Source organism: Salmo salar, chromosome ssa15 (assembly GCF_905237065.1).
Source record: "Salmo salar chromosome ssa15, Ssal_v3.1, whole genome shotgun sequence".
NCBI classification, from domain to species: Eukaryota; Metazoa; Chordata; class Actinopteri; order Salmoniformes; family Salmonidae; genus Salmo; species Salmo salar.
Window position 1 is genome coordinate 80,299,543 of NC_059456.1, and position 19,781 is coordinate 80,319,323.

Here is a 19,781-nt window from a genome sequence, read left to right on the forward strand (position 1 = left end):
TATTTAACATTTATTTACTAGGCAAGTCAGTTAAGAACAAATTCTTATTTACAATAACGGCCTACCAAAAAGGCAAAAGGCCTCCTGCGGGGACAGGGGCCTGGGATTAAAATAAATAAATAAATACAATATAAATATAGGACAAAACACACATCACAACAAGAGAGACAACACAACACTACATAAAGAGAGACCTAAGATAGCAACATAGCAAGGCAGCAACTCATGACAACACAGCATGGTAGAAACACAACATGGTAGCAGCACAAAACATGGTACAAACATTATTGGGCACAGACAACAGCACAAAGGGCAAGAAGGTAGAGACAACAATACATCACACAAAGCAGCCACAACTGTCAGTAAGAGTGTCCATGATTGGGTCTTTGAATGAAGAGATTGAGATAAAACTGTCCAGTTTGAGTGTTTGTTGCAGCTAGTTCCAGTCGCTAGCTGCAGCGAACTGAAAAGAGGAGCGACCCAGGGATGTGTGTGCTTTGGGGACCTTGAACAGAATGTGACAGGCAGAGCGGGTGTTGTAAGTGGAGAATGAGGGCTGCAGTAGATATCTCAGATAGGGGGGATTGAGGCCAAAGAGGATTTTATAAATAAGCATCAACCAGTGGGTCTTGCGACGGGTATACAGAGATGGCCAGTTTACAGAGGAGTATAGAGTGCAGTGATGTGTCCTATAAGGAGCATTGGTGGCAAATCCGATGGCCGAATGGTAAAGAACATCTAGCCGCTCGAGAACACCCTTACCTGCCGATCTATAAATTATGTCTCCGTAATCTAGCATGGGTAGGATGGTCATCTAAATCAGGGTTTCGCAGCTGGGGTGAAAGAGGAGTGATTACGACAGAGGAAACCAAGTCTAGATTTAACTTTATCCTGCAGCTTGATATGTGCTGAGAGAAGGACAGTGCACCACCTAGCCATACTCCCAAGTACTTGTATAAGGTGACTACCTCAAGCTCTAAACCCTCAGAGGTAGTAACAACACCTGTGGGAAGAGGGGCATTCTTCTTACCAAACCACATGACCTTTGTTTTGGAGGTGTTCAGAACAAGGTTTTATTTTCTATTTATTTTCTGATTTCACGTTTATTTAACCAGGTAGGCCAGTTGAGAACAAGTTCTCATTTACAACTGTGACCTGGCCAAAATAAAGCAAAGCAGTGTGACAAAAACAACAACACAGAGTTCCACATAAACAAACATACAGTCAATAACACAAAAGAAAAGATAAATAAGAAAAAATCTATGTACAGTGTGCGTAAATGTAGAAGAGTAGGGAGGTAGGCAATAAATAGCCCCTAGAGGCTAAAATAATTACAATTTAGCATTAATACTGGTGTGATAGATGTGCAGATGATGATGTGCAAGTAGAGACACTAGGGTGCAAAAGAGCAAGAGGGTAAGTAATAATATGGGGATGTGGTAGTCAGGTGTGCTATTTACAGATTGGCTGTGTACAGGTACAGTGATCGGCAAGCTGCTCAGACAGCTGATGCTTAAAGTTAGAGAGGGAGATATAAGACTCCAGCTTCAGAGATTTTTGCAATTCGTTCCAGTCATTGGCAGCAGAGAACTGGAAGGAAAGGCGGCCAAAGGAAGTGTTGGCTTTGGGGATGACCAGTGCAATATACCTGCTGGAGTGCGTGCTACAGGTAGGTGTTGCTATGGTGACCAGTGAGCTGAGATAAGGCGGGGCTTTACCTAGCAAAGACTTATAGATGATCTGGAGCCAGTGGGTTTGGCGACGTATATGTAGTGAGGGCCAGCCAACGAGAGCATACAGGTCGCAGTGGTGGGTAGTATATGGGGCTTTGGTGATAAAACGGATGGCACTGTGATAGACTACATCCAGTTTGCTGAGTAGAGTGTTGGGGGCTATTTTGTAAATGACATCGCCGAAGTCGAGGATCGGTAGGATAGTCAGTTTTACGAGGGTATGTTTGGCGGCATGAGTGAAGGAGGCTTTGTTGCGAAATAGGAAGCCAATTCTAGACTTAATTTTGGATTGGAGATGCTTAATGTGAGTCTGGAAGGAGAGTTTACAGTCTAACCAGACACCGAGGTATTTGTAGTTGTCCACATATTCTAGGTCAGAACCGTCCAGAGTAGTGATGCTAGTTGGACTGGAGGGTGCGGGCAGAAATCGGCTGAAGAGCATGCACTTAGTTTTACTAGCATTTAAAAGTAGTTGGAGGCCACGGAAGGAGTGTTGTATGGCGTTGAAGCTCGTTTGGAGGTTTGTTAGCACAGTGTCCAAAGAAGGGCCAGATGTATACAGAATGGTGTCATCTGCGTAGAGGTGGATCAGAGAATCACCAGCAGCAAGAGCGACATCATTGATATATACAGAGAAAAGAGTCGGCCCAAGAATTGAACCCTGTGGCACCCCCATAGAGACTGTCAGAGGTCCGGACAACCAGGCGAGGCAGTCATATGAGAAGACAAGGCTATTGAAGAAGACAGGCCCTCCGATTTGACACACTGAACTCTAACTGAGAAGTAGTTGGTGAACCAGGCGATGCAGTCATTTGAGTCTGCCGATAAGAATGTGATGATTGACAGAGTCGAACGCCTTGGCCAGGTCGATGAAGACGGCTGCACAGTACTGTCTTTTATCGATGGTGGTTATGATATCGTTTATGACCTTGAGCGTGGCTGATGTGCACCCATGACCACCTCGGAAACAAGATTGCATAGTGGAGAAGGTACGGTGGGATTCGAAATGGTCGGTGATCTGTTTGTTAACTTGGCTTTCGAAGATTTTAGAAAGGCAGGGCAGGATGGATATAGGTCTATAACAGTTTGGGTCTAGAGTGTCTCCCCCTTTGAAGAGGTGGATGACCGCGGCACCTTTCCAATCTTTGTGGATCTCAGACAATACGAAAGACAGGTTGAATAGGCTAGTAATAGGGGTTGCAACATTTTCGGCAGATCATTTTAGAAAGAGAGGGTCCAGATTGTCTAGCCTAGCTGATTTGTAGGGATCCAGATTTTGCAGCTCTTTCAGAACATCAGCTGTCTGGATTTGGGTGAAGGAGAATCGGGGGGGGCTTGGGCAAGTTGCTGCAGGGGGTGCTGAGATGTTGGCCGGGTAGGGGTAGCCAGGTGGAAAGTATGGCCAGCCGTAGAAAAATGCTTATTGAAATTATAACAGTTTGGGTCTAGAGTGTCTCCCCCTCTTCAGTGTCCCAAAACTTTTGGGAATTAGTGCTCCAGGAAGCAAATTTCTGTTTGAAAAAGCTAGCCTCAGCTTTCCTAACTGACTGAGTATATTGGTTCTTGACTTCCCTGAAAAGTTGCTAATGCAGAATGCCACAGGATGTTTTTGTGCTGGTCAAGGGCAGTCAAGTCTGGGGTGAAGCAAGTACTATATCTGTTCTTAATTCTACATTTTTTGAATGGGGCATGCTTATTTAAGGTTGCAGTGACACATCCATAACCTGAGCGGAAACCAGATTGCATACCTGAGAGAATACTATAGACATCGAGAGCCAGTCAGTTGATTATTGACAAGTTTTTCCAAGACTTTTGATGGTTATTATATCAGTATTTATGCATAAAGGTGTTTCCCCCACCATTTGTTGCATAATTAATTTTACCAACACAAAAAGATCCCACCATGTTGAAAGAACAAATTATAAATCTGCATTTATAAAATTTCACCGAAACTACATTCCATCACAGCTGGGGTTTTTTCTTGTTTTTTTGAATACTGTATGACTTTACTCGCATAAAAACTGTTGATGGAAACATGGTTTGTGATGAGATTCGAATATGCAATCTTTGTGTTGCTAGACGTTCGCGTTTTTGCCTTGATGATCCACAGAGCATGCCGATTGGCAAGTGTTTTTATGTTGCTCATTAGAAAAACTAGATTCAAGTCTTGGAGGTGTGTATCCTGACCGATTCCGGGTTTGGTTAATGATGTTTGTCCCCCATGAGACACTATAGACTTTGAAGCCTATTTCATTTTTTCGAAATCTCCGAAAGATAATTCAAGAAATCTGTAATTAATTTCGACTTTTTTTGCCAAGTATGTTTTACTTGTTCAGTTTCACATCTAACTAAGGTGTTTGGTACAGTATTTCTCAAGTAAAAAAATGTGCGACGTGTTATCTTATGTAAACAGTCGGAGCTACTGGGTAGGTCTGTCTCACTGTCAGATATTGGATGGAGAGTAATGACCGCAGTCGTTCACCCCCTTAGTGGTCAAATGGACATCACCAATCAAAACCCAACCTTCATTCATTTACCCGTTGTAATGCGGGTAAATAAAAAAAGCAGTCGCTTTTTAAAGGCTGATACAAAAAGCGCATAAAGTGCAATCTTGTATCACACAGTGCCAGCCAATGACAAGTTGGCCGCAATCAGGAATTCAGCGAAGCGAAATGGCACAGAATCCGAAAATGAACTGCAACGTCGAGAGGGGAGAGACTAGAGAGCGAGAGACTGGTATGACGAGGGGGTGATCAGTAAAGCGGGTGAATATATATATGTTAAACCATCGCGCATATTCTAGGAATGATTTGCTTGAATGTCTGAGTGTTTCACAGAGAAATGCAATCGGGACACAGAATCCCCCCCCCCCCCCCCCCACTCTCTCTCTCTCTCTGTTTCTCTCTCTCTCTGTCTCTCTGTCTTTTTCACATACACACACACACACCCACCCACACGAAAAGGGAAGGTGGATGCTCCTGACTCGATGGCTAAGACGAGGTGGGATAATCATGCGTGTCTGGCCCCGGGCGTTGATGCAGCTGCCGTTGCCTGATCTTTACTGGGCTGAGGGTAGGGTTGTTCCGGTTCCGACTGGATCTTCATCTCGATTCGGCTTGATATCGATGTTATCAAGCTATTTACATGTAAGAAGACAACGACTGATGTAGCCTAAAAAGCGCAACCGCAATTTTTGAACAAATCTGAATGGAGTAATTAAATGCTACCATCGATGGAGGAGGATCTTATTAATAATAACTAATGAAGTGCTGTCTTGGAGGAAGGGCAATAACCAGGGACATCCCCGTGAGACGACCGTCTCACCCGTTCTCCTGTTTGCTGCGATTTTTTTTATGAGATCGGTACGTAGGCTGCCGTGAAAATAACATAATTGCATTAGTAATCAGGCTAGGACACCCTCTCCACCAGCACCCTCTTTTCGCCGTTCCCGGGGCAGCAAACGCGGCACCGAACGCAAACCCGTCCACGACCCGGTCCGCGCCAACAGATCGACGCATTACTGGATGGGGAGTAGCATAGACTGTGAAGACCGTGAGTGCGTGTGTCAAAAGGGGGACAGAGGGAGACCCCCCTGCACTGGTTAATTGCGCTCTAATCTGGCAAGTTTGGAGGGACGGAGAGTCCGGTGCAGTAAGGGCGCCTCAATGACCGTCTCATCCTGGGACAGGTAGAGAAGGCTAGAGAACGGCGGCGAGTTTGGAAGTTTTGATGCATATGATCACAACCACCATGATTTTTATGATTCTTGGCGCTTCAGTTGTAATGGTAAGATATTTTGCTTTTTATTGTGCCCCCCATCGTGTGTGTTAAACGCCTACAGCATTTTATCTATAGACTAATGTAGCTATAGCTATTACAAATAGCCTACAGATCACATTTGATATCCCTGAAAATAACGATGACTTGAGAAAGTAGCCTACATACATACCTTGGCTATCATAAATAAACAATCTAAAGAACATTTTAGAACGAGGGTTGCAAAGTGGATTTCCAAATGTATTTTTCGATTTCTCTTATATGGACTGTAGCCTAATGCCAGGTCATATAACGGTGTTGTGTTGGAAATGGTGCTTGTCATGTGAGTTGACTCGAATGGTTATTTGCAGGCGATAGCCTGTTTAATGGACATGAACGCACTACTGGATCGCTTTCACAACTACATCTTACCGCATCTACGAGGGGAAGACCGCGTCTGTCATTGCAACTGTGGAAGGTAAAAAAAAAATATATCATACAGTGATTCGTCCGGAGGTATACAAACATCTGAAATGAAAGCGTAGCCTATAGAGTCAAGATAGCTGCTATGTTACCCGTCTAATCATAGGCTCATACTCGCTCAATAGGCCTCCCGAATGATTTCTCCTGCTGAACTGTTCGTTTTAATAAGCCTCCAAACATGCACCATGCATAGGCCTAATCTCTTGAAAATGTACGTAATGGATGTCGACTATGGTTTTATTCGAGTATGCGTGTGTCTAACCGAAGGGTAGCCTTATTTTTGCGACGCCTAGCTTTTAAGCCTTATTCAGTTATTTGGCTTTTACTGCATACGTGAGCCATAAATATGTTATGAATTATGAGGAATGGGCTAAGGAATCATTTTAAATATTTAGATATGAGGAAATGTTGTTGGAGAGAGGACATTAGGGCTAGCCTATACCTATATTGAACCAGTTGTGAGAATGCGCCTATATATACATTGATCTATTACTTATAACCAGTATTATGAAGGCGGAAAATGAAATGAAACATAAAATAACTAGGCCTAGTTTAATGATAATTAGGCCAGGTTTTCTGTTACTGTTGTGATTAGGCCTATACAAGTTATATGTAGCCTCATATTTTCTCGATTGGTGGTCTAGGCTCCTTACTACTTGAATTAGTGTGTTTTAAAACATTAAATAATTCCAATGAGATTGGTACAGGTTTTACATGACTGGCTCACATACAGGAACTGTAAACCAAAATTGGGCCCTTGGTCTTGGAAGTTTTATTTTATTTTTGTTAAGTGCTGTAGCTTGCCCAAGGGTATGGCAACAGTGTTGTGCCAGGTTTTAAAATAAGAGCCCTCTGATCCAATAGATACACACCTATCGACTTCATTAGGATATTAAGCCCTGGATAAAGGCAAGTTGAGGCCTGAGTCCAAACACATACATATTGCAACATTTTGTAAGTGCTGGGTTATTCTTGGTCAGTGCAGAATCTTAGTCAAATGAATTCCTAACTTGCTTGGATCTAATACATTCACTGAGGACAGGAACATCTGTTCTGAGTTGCCCCACTGATGTGATATCACTGCATAGTCACATTGTAGCAGGTCTTGGCCCTATATGAATACTGTTCTTTTGACTGCCTTCAGTTCAACAACCTGAGATATGGGTCATGAAGTGTCACTAAGATCAGGATTGTTATCATAAAATAATATTGGCTAACATTTGGAGAAGGGCCTCTCTCTCACTCCCTCTAATTTCAAGAAATTCTCATAATAATGCTATATTAGGCCTATATATGCCTTTAGAAGAATTGTAGAGACACATAGGTAAAAAATGTATGCCAATTATGTCTAGTGACATCATTTATGCCGTTTATCATTGCAATGTTTTTTGTGTGGTTTATTTTAAATCGTTTTTAAATATTGATAAATCTTTGCTACTCAATATTCAATGTGCAATGCATATAATATTCTTAGCTTTGAATTAATTATATATTTTCATACTTGTGCTTGTTACCTTTCTGTACCCGGGGACATACAGTACATCTAGTCCTAAACTAGACCCCAACAATTGCACTTTTGTTTCCAACACACTTCTGGTTGTCAGTGTCTTTAATTAAGCCAGAGGCGTCATGCCCATAGGGGGCACAGGGGTACTAAGATTTTCCCTATAATTTTTTTTACAGTATCAGTCAAAAGTTTGGACACACCTACTCATTCAAGGGTTTTTCTTTATTTTTACTATTTTCTACATTGTAGAATAATAGTGAAGACAGCAAAACTATGAAATAACGCATATGGAATCATGTACAAACCAAAAAAGTGTTAAACAAATCCAAATATATTTTATATTTGTAGCCACCCTTTGCTTTGATGACAGCTTTGCACACTCTTGGCCTTCTCTCAACCAGCTTCATGAGGTAGTCACCTGGAATGCATTTCAGTTAACAGGTATGCCTTGTTAAAAGTTAATTTGTGGAATTTCTTTCCGTCTTCATGCATTTGAGTCAGTCAGTTGTTTTGTGACAAGGTAGGGGTGGTATACAGAAGATATCCCTATTTGTCCATATAATGGCAAGAACAGCTCAAATAAGCAAAGAGAAATGACAGTCCATAATTACTTGAAGACATGAAGGTCAGTCATTACGGAAAATATCAAGACCTTTGAAAGTTTTTTCAAGTGCAGTCGCAAAAACCATTAACCGCAAAGCTGAAACCGGCTTTCATGAGGACTGCCAGAGTTACCTCTGCTGACCCAGAGTTACCTCTGCTGCAGAAGATAAGTTTATTAGAGTTACCAGCCTCAGAAATTGCAGCCCAAATAAATGCTTCACAGAGTTCAAGTAACAGACATATCTCAACATCACCTGTTCAGAGGAGACTGTGTGAATCAGACCTTCATGGTCAAATTGCTGCACAGAAACCACTGCTAAAGGACACCAATAAGAAGAAGAGACTTGCTTGGGCCAAGAAACATGAGCAATGGACATTAGACCAGTGGATATCTGTCTTTTGGTCTGATGAGTCCAAATGTGAGATTTTTGGTTCCAACCTCCGTATCTTTGTGAGACGCAGAGTAGGTGAACTGATGATCTCTGCATGTGTGGTTCCCACTGTGAAGCATGGAGGAGGTGGTGTGGGGGTGCTTTACTGGTGACACTATCTGTGATTCATTTAGAATTCAAGGCACACTTAACCATCATGGCTACCACAGCATTGGTTTGCGTTTAGTGGGACTATCATTTGTTTTTCAACAGGATGACCCAACACAACTCCAGGCTGTGTAATGGCTATTTGACCAAGAAGGAGAGTGATGGAGTGCTGCATCAGATGACCTGGCCTCCACATTCACCCGACCGCAACCCAATTGAGATAGTTGGACCGAAGAGTGAAGGAAAAGCAGCCAACAAGTGCTCAGCATGTGTGGGAACTCCAGGTGAAGCTGGTTGAGAGAATGCCAAGTGTGCAAAGCTGTCATCAAGGCAAAGGGTGGCTACTTTGAAGAATCTCAAATATAAAATTTATTTAGATTTGTTTAACCCTTTTTTTGGATATTACTCTACATGATTCCAAATGTGTTATTTCATAGTTTTGATGTCTTCACTATTATTTTACAATGTAGTGAATAGTCCAAATAAAGAAAAACCCTTGAGTGAGTAGGTGTGTGCGAACTTTTAAATGCAACATGTAAAGTGTTGGTCCCATGTTTCATGAGCTGAAATTAAAGATCCCATAAATGTTCCACATGCACAAAAAACTTATTTCTCTCATATTTTGTGCACAAATTTGTTAAATCCCTGTTAGTGAGCATTTCTCCTTTGCCTGTCATTTAGCAGACGCTCTTATCCAGAGTGACTTATAGTAGCGAGTGCATACATTCTCATTCATACTGGTCTCCTGTGGGAATCAAACCCACAACCCTGGCATTTCAAGTGCTATGCTCTACCAACTGAGCCGCACAGGACCATCCACCTGCCAGGGGGCATATCAAGAAGCTGATTTAAACAGCATGATTATTACACAGGTGCACCTTGTGCTGGGGACAATAAAAGGCCACTCTAAAATGTGCAGTTTTGTCACCCAACACAATGCCACAGATGTCTCAACTTTTGAGGGAGTGTGCAATTGGCATGCTGACTGCAGGAATGTCCACCAGAGCTGTTGCCAGATACAATTATGTTAATTTCTCTACTATAAGCCACCTCCAACGTCATTTTAGAGAATTTGTCAGTTCTTCCAACCGGCCTCACAACCGCAGACCACGTGTAACCACACCAGCTCAGGACCTCCACATCCGGCTTCTTCACCTGTGGCATCGTCTGAGACCAGCCATCCAGACAACTGATGAAACTGAGGAGTATTTCTGTCTGTAATAAAGCCCTTTTGTGGGGAAAAACTAATTCTGATTGACTGGGCCTGGCTCCCCAGTGGATGGGCCTGGCTGCCAAGTGGGTGGGCCTATGGCTGCACCCTTGCCCAGTCATGTGAAATCCATAGATTCGGGCATAATTAATTTATTTCATTTGACTGATTTACTTATATGTACTATAACTCATTAAAATCGTTGAAATTGTTGCATGTTGCGTTTATATTTTTGTTCAGTGTATATATAATCACAGTGCATTTAGAAAGTATTCAGACCCCTTGATCTTTATTAAAAATAAAAACTGAAATGTCACATTTACACAAGTATTCAGACCCTTTACTCAAGGACATTCAGAGACTAGTCCCGAAGCCACTCCTGCGTTGTCTTTGCTGTGTGCTTAGGGTCATTGTCCTGTTGGAAGGTGAACCTTTCTCCCAGTCTGAGGTCCTGAGCACTCTGGAGCAGGTTTTCATCAAGGATCTCCCTGTACTTTACTCTGTTCATCTTTTCCTCAATCCTGACTAGTCTCCCAGTCTCTGCCGCTCAAAAACATCCCCACAACATGATGCTGCCACCACCATGCTTCACCGTAGGGATGGTGCCAGGTTTCCTCCAGACGTGACACTTGGCATTCAGGCCAAAGTGTTCGATCTTGGTTTCATCAGATCAGAGAATCTTCTTTCTCATGGTCTGAGAGTCCTTTAGGTGCCTTTTGACAAACTCCAAGTGGGCTGTCATGTGCCTTTTACTGAGGAGTGGCTTCCGTCTGGCCACTCTACCATAAAGGCCTGACTGGTGGAGTGTTGCAGAGATGGTGGTCCTTCTGGAAGGATCTCTCATCTCCACAGAAGAACTCTGGAGCTCTGTCAGAGTGACCAACGGGTTCTTGGTCATGTCTCTGACTAAAGCACATCTCACGCGATTGCTAAGTTTGGACAGGCGGACAGCTCTAAGAAGAGTGTAGGTGGTTCCAAACTTCTTCCATTTAAGAATGTTTTTCTTGGGGCCCTTTAATACTGCAGAATCTTTTTGGTACCCTTCTCCACATCTGTGCCTCGACACAATCATGTCTTGGAGCTCTACAGACATTCCTTCGACCTCATGGCTTGGTTTTTGCACTGTCAACTGTGGGATCTTATATTTCTGCCAAAAATTCTAAAAACCTGTATTCGCTTTGTGATTATGGGGTATTGTGTGTAGATTAATGAGGGGAAAAATGTATTTAATCTATTTTAGGATAAGGCTGTAACATAACAAAATGTGGGAAAAGTCAAGGGGTCTGAATACTTTCCGAATGCACCGTATAATCTTTTTTGTTGTTGTTTCTCTGTAATACTACTAGCCACAATTTTATTTCAGTTAGGAGGATACAGACAGCCCAAGAGATATGCTTAGATATTCAAAAAAATATACATATATTTATACAGTGAGCCTTTAAATGGAGTTCATCATTCGTTATTGTTGGGGGAATTGCTGATGTTCCTATGTCCCAAATTGTATCACAGAACGTTCCTAGCCTAGAAAGCAAACCTCCTACTGCGATACTGCAACATCTGCTGTGCAGAACCTCACTGAAAGACATCTGTTAGTTGATGTAATGCTACAATTTGAATGATAAGATACACAGTGAATAGAAACAAACAGTAAGAGTAGAGTAGAGCGACTCTAGCCTCTCTGGGCTAGGTGATCTACTCAACAGCCAGTGTAATCCCGTGGCGCAATATTCAAATACCTCAAAAATGTCAATTTTTCAAACATATGACTATTTTACACAATTTTAAACACAAGACTCTCGTTAATCTAACCACACTGTCCGATTTCAAAAAGGCTTTACAACGAAAGCAAAACATTAGATTATGTCAGCAGAGTACCCAGCCAGAAATAATCAGACACCCATTTTTCAAGCTAGCATATAATGTCACAAAAAACAAAACCACAGCTAAATGCAGCACTAACCTTTGATGATCTTCATCAGATGGCAACCCTAGGACATTATGTTATACAATACATGCATGTTTTGTTCAATCAAGTTCATATTTATATCAAAAACCAGCTTTTTACATTAGCATGTGACTAGCATGTGACTAGCATTCCCACCGAACACTGCCGGTGAATTTACTAAATTACTCACGATAAACGTTCACAAAAAGCATAACAATTATTTTAAGAATTATAGATACAGAACTCCTCTATGCACTCGCTATGTCCGATTTTAAAATACCTTTTCGGTGAAAGCACATTTTGCAATATTCTCAGTAGATAGCCCGGCATCACAGGGCTAGCTATTTAGACACCCAGCAAGTTTAGCACTCACCAAAGTCAGATTTACTATAAGAAAAATGTTATTACCTTTGCTGTTCTTCGTCAGAATGCACTCCCAGGACTTCTACTTCAATAACAAATGTTGGTTTGGTCCCAAATAATCCATTGTTATATCCAAATAGCGGCGTTTTGTTCGTGCGTTCAAGACACTATCCTCAAATACTTTGTGGCCTGTCAGATTTTGGGGGTGCATGACTCCCCTAAATTAAGCCAATGGAAAGTGAGTGACACAGTGGCTGCATTCAGGCTCTGGTCAAAAGTAGTGCACTATTTAGGGAAAAATGTGCCATTTGAGACGCAACCCACGTTGTCTTTTACTGCAATGGAAATGCTCTTAAATAAGAGCTACTAATTTTACATAAAATGTTTACCCTCTCAGCATAAACATTTAATGGAACAGATGGACAGATGAGGCAACCTGAGCTTGAACGCTAACTGAGCCTACCTTAAGTGCATGTGGAATCAAATTAAATTAAATAAATTTGTATTTGTCACATTCATCGAATACAACAGGTGTAGTAGACCTTACCGTGAAATGCTTACTTATAAGCCCGTAAACAACAATGCAGTTTTAAGAAAATAGAGTTAAGAAAATATTTACTAAATAAAAAAATGTAATAAAAAAATGTAATAACAATAACGAGGCTATATACAGGGGATACAATGTGCAGGGGTACAGGTTAGTCAAGATAATTTGTACATATAGGTAGGGGTCAAGTGACGATGCAAATGGTCCAGGTGGCCATTTGATTAATTGTTCAGCAGTCTTATGGCTTGGGGGTAGAGGAGCCTTTTGGACCTAGACTTAGGCGCTCTGGTACTACTTGCCTTGCGGTAGCAGAGAGAACAGTCTATGACTTGGGTGACTGGAGTCTTTGACAATTTTTTGAGCCTTCCTCTGACACTGCCTAGTATATATTGTAGGTCCTGGATGGCAGGAAACTTGGCATCTGTGATGTATTGGCCGTACGCACTACCCTCTGTAGCGCCTTACGGTCAGATGCCGAGCAGTTGCCATACAAAGCTGTGATGTAACCGGTCAGGATGCTCTCGATGGGGCAGCTGTTGAACTTTTTGAGGATCTGGGAACCCATGCCACATCTTTTCACTCTCCTGAGGGGGAAAAGGCGTTGTCGTGCCCTCTTCACAACTGTCTTGGTGTTTTTGGACCATGATAGTTTGTTGATGATGTGGACACCAAGGAACTTGAAACTCTCGACCCACTCCACTACAGCCCCGTCGATGTGAATGAGGGCGTGTTCGGCCCTCCTTTTCCTGTAGTCCACGATCAGTTCCTTTGTCTTGCACACGTTGAGGGAGAGGTTGTTGTCCTGGTACCACACTGCCAGGTCTCTGACCTCCTCCCTATAGGCTGTCTCATTGTTGTCAGTGATCCGGCCTACCACTGTTGTGTCGTCAGCAATCTTAATGATGGTGTTGGAGTCATGCTTGGCCACGCAGTCGTGGGTGAACATGAGTACAGGAGGGGACTAACCACGCACCCATGAGGGTGTTGAGGATCAGGCCTGAGGCCACATCCACAGTAATTTCATTTTGCCCCTGCGATTGCTAGCTTGTCAGATCACTGCTTGTGAACCACAGGTTCTCATTGTATGAGATGTAGGCTACCTTTGAGAGCAACGTTAGGAATGCTGTTATGTAAGGCTTTGATAATACTCTGGTGTTTATTTGGAATTGGAATTGGAAACAGGAATGAGACACATTTATTTTCATATCGCAGCTGTTTCCACTGATGTTTGAGTATGTTTCTAGATATTAATTATTCTCTATTCACCAGCATGCCTTTCTATTCTCCAATTTGTACCAAATCAGTAATGAGAATTCTTGCTATTTACCCAATTTCATCACCCACCCCCCTAATTTCACCCTTGCCCCATCTCATCTTGTCCTTGTCCTTCCCTCCATCACTAACACCTTCTAACCTCCAGCTTGGTCTCTTCCAGGCATCATGTCCACTATGTGATCCCGTACGATGGGGACCATTCTCTGGTGGACTCGTCGGAGAACTACTTTGTGAGTGACAGCGTGACCAAGCAGGAGATGGACCTGATGCTGGGGCTGCTGCTGGGCTTCTGTATCAGCTGGCTCCTACTGTGGCTGGACGGAGTGCTGCACTGTGCTGTCAGGGCATGGAGGGCCAGCCGCTACTATGGTGAGTCAACCAGAGACTTGGTCCGTTTGACTGGGAAAACTTTGACATGGCCTGACAAATGTGCCGCAGAATGAGCAGAAATGTTTTCAATAATCTGATGAGAGAAGTATTGTTTTGTTGATTCCCACCTCCGTGAAAGGAGAGATGGTGAGTGAAGTGGTATTGGTGTTAATATTTTGACTGCTACATTATATGAGGTTGATCAGTGTTACTCCTACATATTTTCTTGGGGATGTGACATGGGTGTGCAAATGGCCAGAATTGACATACAAGCTGCTGTTGACCACCGTACCATTCATTGAAACCAATTGAAACCAGGCTTCCTTGGGTGGGTGGATAGCCCAACCCACCTGGCTATAAGTGATGGTTATGGGAAACTTTACAGAACTTGAGGACATAAGGGCTCAGTTGTTTTTTCAAATAAATAATTTAATAGGGGAAAAAGGGAAAAGTGTGTTCCAGGCTAAATGAATTGTCTCACAGGATATTTAATGTACAGTACTGTGTGCAGTGTGTTGTGGTCATGGATTGGAATTAAGACGTTATGCAGGTAATTAGTGGGTGAAGGAAATTGGAAAAAGCTTACTTTGTTTCCATTGAGGGGGAATAATTATGTGTGTAAAGTACAGGCATAGGGAAACTCATATGAATATTGCTGTGGAAATATTGCTGCCCTCAGATGTCATGTGTTTAGTACATACTGATTGACTGAGACAAAGATCCCCTACCCGTAATACAGAGGGCACTTGTCTATACACCACAAAGATATACAATGTCTCAAGTCTTGCCAATGTTAGATTAGCAAGCCAGACCTCACTGGGGGCGAGGCTATGCCAATGTGAACATATTAGAGGACTTCTTGTCCATACTCCTACTCCTGATTCAATCATTTATCCAGTGTTCTTATATAAGTGTTGGAATATTCCAATTATGTCAGCTAAGCTTTATCTTGTGCAGCTCTCAATGTCAAAACAGGCCTATATTTTGTAGCTGGCCTGGATCCTTTAGATATAAGACAATGCTAATGTAGGTGATGTGACCTGGATGACTGCTGCTACGGTCAGAAAATAGAGGGGTAAAATGTCTAGTGAGTGTAAATGAAAGAGATGGCCAATTAATTAACTTTGATTAATATGAAACCAGTACACAAAGATGGGGTACTAAAAAACAGTATTACATTATTTTATGTCCTGAAAATACTAAATTAAAAGTATGTATTATATATATTTTTTTGATGCATGTCATATTTTTCTTGATGATAAAAGAGAATTTGGTAGTTTGAAGCATACATATATTGCCAGTCTTAGATTGTGATTCTAGTAGTATTAGGCAAGAAACAACTGCTTTAGCTTTGCAGCACAGAATCAACCCATTTGATATTCTGTGCATAACATCAACGTAAAAAATATACCCAGATTATACATTCAAATGATTCCCTCGAGGTATAGAAGGGTGGCTCTAGGCTTTACTTTGTGCTGGAATCCTTGTGCATGGAAGGAATGCCCCTTCACCGGTGTTGGCGGGTCAGACTCGTTTATCCTCCCTGAGATGGGGAGTGAAGGTAAGGCTGACGGAGTGGGAAGGAAAGGGGGGGGTGCAGATACTGTCACTTCCCCACCCCCACATACACTCTCTCTCTAAACACACACACACTCTCTCTCTCTCTCTCTCTCTCTCTCTCTCTCTCTCTCTCCTCGGGAGCTATTAATAGAGTGAAAGAGAGCAGCTGGAATGGCGGGCGAGGTAGAAACATGCACACCATACAGACACACAAACACACACACCACATTGATTCCTTTTGCTTTTTCTAATTCCATCTATATACCCTATATCTATATACCCTATATACTCTATATGCTCTCCATTCAGTTATTGAATCCCCCTTTTCTATCCATTTTCTTTATACAGCATCCTTTTGGAAAGGGATGATTCCTTTCTTATTGTCTATTTCTCATGAATAACTGATTCATATTCTTTGGCACCAGTGACATTGGTGGAAAGACATTTGATTTCGCAAAATAGGGTAACAAAATATGATAACAAAAGGGGAAAATTATGACTTGGCAAAGCCATCGCCCCCTTCCCTCCCTCCGTAGAAAGACCTTAACATTTCTGCCCTCACCCCACTTTCCGCATTACATTACCATTTACATTTTTCTCCTGACTCCATCTCCATCTCTCCATCCTTTTATTGAAATGAGAAGGACCTGTCTCGTTCTCTCGTTTCCTTTGGATACCCTTCAGAACAGTCCTTGTGGATTTCATACCCATTCACAGTTATAAATAACTCCCTCCTCCCTCCCTTCTTCCAGCTACTCCCCCCCCCCCCCCCAACCTTTTGCAGGGACATTTGCTAGTGCTGTCTGGGGCTCTCCCTCCTGTTTCTCTCCCATCTCAGCGGGCCTCACCATCTAAGCCTGACAGGGACAAATCCCTCCATACATTTTTACCTCACACTCATATGCTTGGGGAAAGAAATCCAAAATGATTTTTTCAAGTCGCTATTATTAATGTATAGCAGGATATATAAATTGAAACGTACATACACTACATGAGAAAAAGTATGTGGACATCTGCTCGTCGAACATCTCATTCCAAAATCATGGGCATTAATATGGAGTTGGTCCCCCCCTTTGCTGCTATAACAGCCTCTTCTGGGAAGGCTTTCCACTAGATTTTTACATTTACATTTTAGTCATTTAGCAGACGCTCTTATCCAGAGCGACTTACAGTAGTGAATGCATACATTTTCTAAATTTTTTCTCCGTACTGGTCCCCCATGGGAATCGAACCCACAGCCCTGGCGTTGCAAACACCATGCTCTACCAACTGAGCCACACGGGACCTAGATGTTGGAACATTGCTGCGGGGAATTGGTTCCATTCAACCACAAGAGCCTTAGTAAGGTCGGGCACTGATGTTGGGCGATTAGGCCTGGCTTGCAGTCTGCGTTACAATTCATCCCAAAGGTGTTTGATGGGGTTGAGGTCAGGGCTCTGTGCAGATCACTCAAGTTCTTCTACACCGATCTCGACAAACCATTTCTGTATGAACCTCTCTTTTCACACGGGTGCATTGTCATGCTGAAACAGGAAAGGGCCTTCCCTAAACTGTTGCCACAAAGTTGGAAGCGCAGAATGTCATTGTATGCTGTAGCATTAACATTTCCTATCACTGAAACTGAGGGGCCTAGTCCGAACCATGAAAAACAGTCCCAGACCATTATTCCTCCTCGAGCAAACTTTACAGCGTTCTCCTGGCATCCGCCAAACACAGATTTGTCCATCAGACTGCCATATGGTGAAGGCAGTTTGGAACTTGGTAATGAGTATTACAACCGAGGACAGTCACTGAGCTCTTCATTGAGGCCATTCTACTGCCAATGTATGTCTATGGAGATTGCATGGCGGAGTGCTCGATTTTATACACCTGTCAGCAGGTGTGGCTGAAATAGCCGAATCCACTAATTTGAAAGGGTGTCCACATACTTTGTATATATAGTGTACCACGTACAGTATGGGTAAAATTCTATGTTTGGCAGATGAATGTGTGGGCAACAAATGTGTTTCTGTAATTGGACTATTGTACTACCAAGGATTAGGTTGATGGGAGCATCAAGGACATTTTGGGCATCTAATAAACATAACCAAATTCACTCCCATTCTCTTATTACCCCACAATGAGATACATGTTCTAATCGTTTATCTCACTTCTCTAGTTTCTTCACTCCTCTAACAACCTCCCTCTCTCCTCTTGTCCCCCAGACACCCCTTCCTGGTCATGGCTCCCCTCATTCTGTAACCTTCGAGATCTGCGTCGACGCGCCCAGCTCAGACAGCTGGAGGACTCCACTGGCAACATGGTCCACATCAAGCAGAAGCTCTACCACAACGGCCACCCCAGCCCACGCCACCTCTGACTCTGAAACAAGAATCCCCCCTCCAGCCCCTCAAACTGCCCCAAGGCCAACTGCTGCCTCAGAGACACTGGGAAACTGCCCTCCGACTGTTCATAACACACCTGGCCCGAGACTTTCTTACGATGACCTTGACACAAGTCAGCACCCACCAATCCAAACTCGAGCAGAAGATAGTCGTCACTGAAATCTTGTCTATGTCCATGTCCACCATTGAGGTAGGAAGGAAAAACAAGCATTTTTAAGGGTGCTTTCTGTATAGAAAAATGTTCTGTGTTCATTGTTGAAACTTGGCATGATCTTTTAGAACAGGGTACGATGTGGGGGGGCACAGTGTTTATAAAATAAATTCTCTATGGGGAGGGTATTTCTCTAAAGTGGGAGGGAGGTAAATGGAAAGGGGTGGGTTTCAAGATTTTATGATGGGAAGTTTAGATTGCTGCTTCTGTAAATACTTCTAAATATGGGGAAGTGGGAACACAGGGTAGGTTTGTTCGTGAGTGTGGTGAGTCAAGTGTTACGAGTAGAGCTGATGGACTGTATGGAAGGATAAACTGAGCGTAGGAAAGAGGAGGATGTCAGCCGTCTGGAAGTGAACAGTGTGATGTCTGCTAAAAATACAGATTCATTTGTTTTGTTACTTAGTGAATTAACTGAATGTATTAATTTTACCTGTAAATATAAGAGGGGGAGGGGAGCATACGTTTGTGGTTAGGGTTCTCTGCACTGTGTTATTATTTATAAGACGGTAGAAAATTAATTGCCAGCCAAGATAAGACGGAGACAGTTCAGTGCTTCCCTCGTCTTCCCAATATTGTGTCCAATAGCACTTCCCAATTTGCTATATCCAATTCCTTCATACTTATCAGAAGCAACCAGCCTAGAAGCAGTGGGAACCCTCACCCAGTCCCTCTCTCCCTCTCTGTCCAGACATTGCTGTTGTGAAGATAAAATGTCTGTTTTATTAAAGGTGCCATTGAAGCACAACAGTGACCCCTGATGTTTGAATGTGTCATTGCCTCAACATCAGTTGCCATACCATTGAACAGTGTATGGATGTAGAAAAAACAGAATTCCTAGAGGTTGTACTTGTGAGCGGTTATTTTTTTAAACAGGAAATATGGAATGTAAATCAACTGTTCAGGGCAATTGAATATTTTAGTATATGCCATCCACATGCAGTATTCCTAATTCTGGTTTAATTACTCAAGAAATAAAAACGTGATTTCATGAACACCAATTAACCTCAGAAGCTACTTCTGGTATGTCTGGGACTTTTAAAAATAAGATTAAAGGGATAGTGTGACATTTTTGTTCATTTTGCTTAATGATCAGCACCACTTTCCCATAAGAATTCTTAATATCTAGGTATTTAAACGTTGTGCTTACATAGGCAGGTACAGTAATTACAGTGTAGTTACACATTGTTACAGACTATTTAACTGTTACACATGTTTGTGGTTTGTATAGGAATTACATTTGAAATCAGTCAGTGGTCAATCCTCTCATCCAATAATTATTTTATATGCAGACAT

General features: G+C 42.4%; 1 protein-coding gene across 1 annotated transcript; it reads left to right on the plus strand.

Moving 5' to 3' along the window:
- Positions 1-4,669: 4,669 nt before the first annotated feature.
- LOC106572021 (transmembrane protein 240) lies at positions 4,670-19,239 on the plus strand. The gene is made up of 4 exons (XM_014145722.2): positions 4,670-5,519; positions 5,861-5,967; positions 14,122-14,330; positions 18,095-19,239. The coding sequence occupies exons 1-4, from the start codon at positions 5,463-5,465 to the stop codon at positions 18,247-18,249; spliced, it is 528 nt and encodes a 175-aa protein (XP_014001197.1). The 5' UTR covers positions 4,670-5,462; the 3' UTR covers positions 18,250-19,239.
- The last annotated feature ends 542 nt before the right edge of the window (positions 19,240-19,781 follow it).

Bases quoted from the DNA above. Each gene is read 5' to 3' on its own strand.
- LOC106572021 (XM_014145722.2), top strand. From the start codon at position 5,463: ATGCATATGATCACAACCACCATGATTTTTATGATTCTTGGCGCTTCA. The intron at 5,520-5,860 runs GTAAGATATTTT...GGTTATTTGCAG, and splicing joins TTGGCGCTTCAGTTGTAATG to GCGATAGCCTGTTTAATGGA. The intron at 14,331-18,094 runs GTGAGTCAACCA...CTTGTCCCCCAG, and splicing joins GAGGGCCAGCCGCTACTATG to ACACCCCTTCCTGGTCATGG.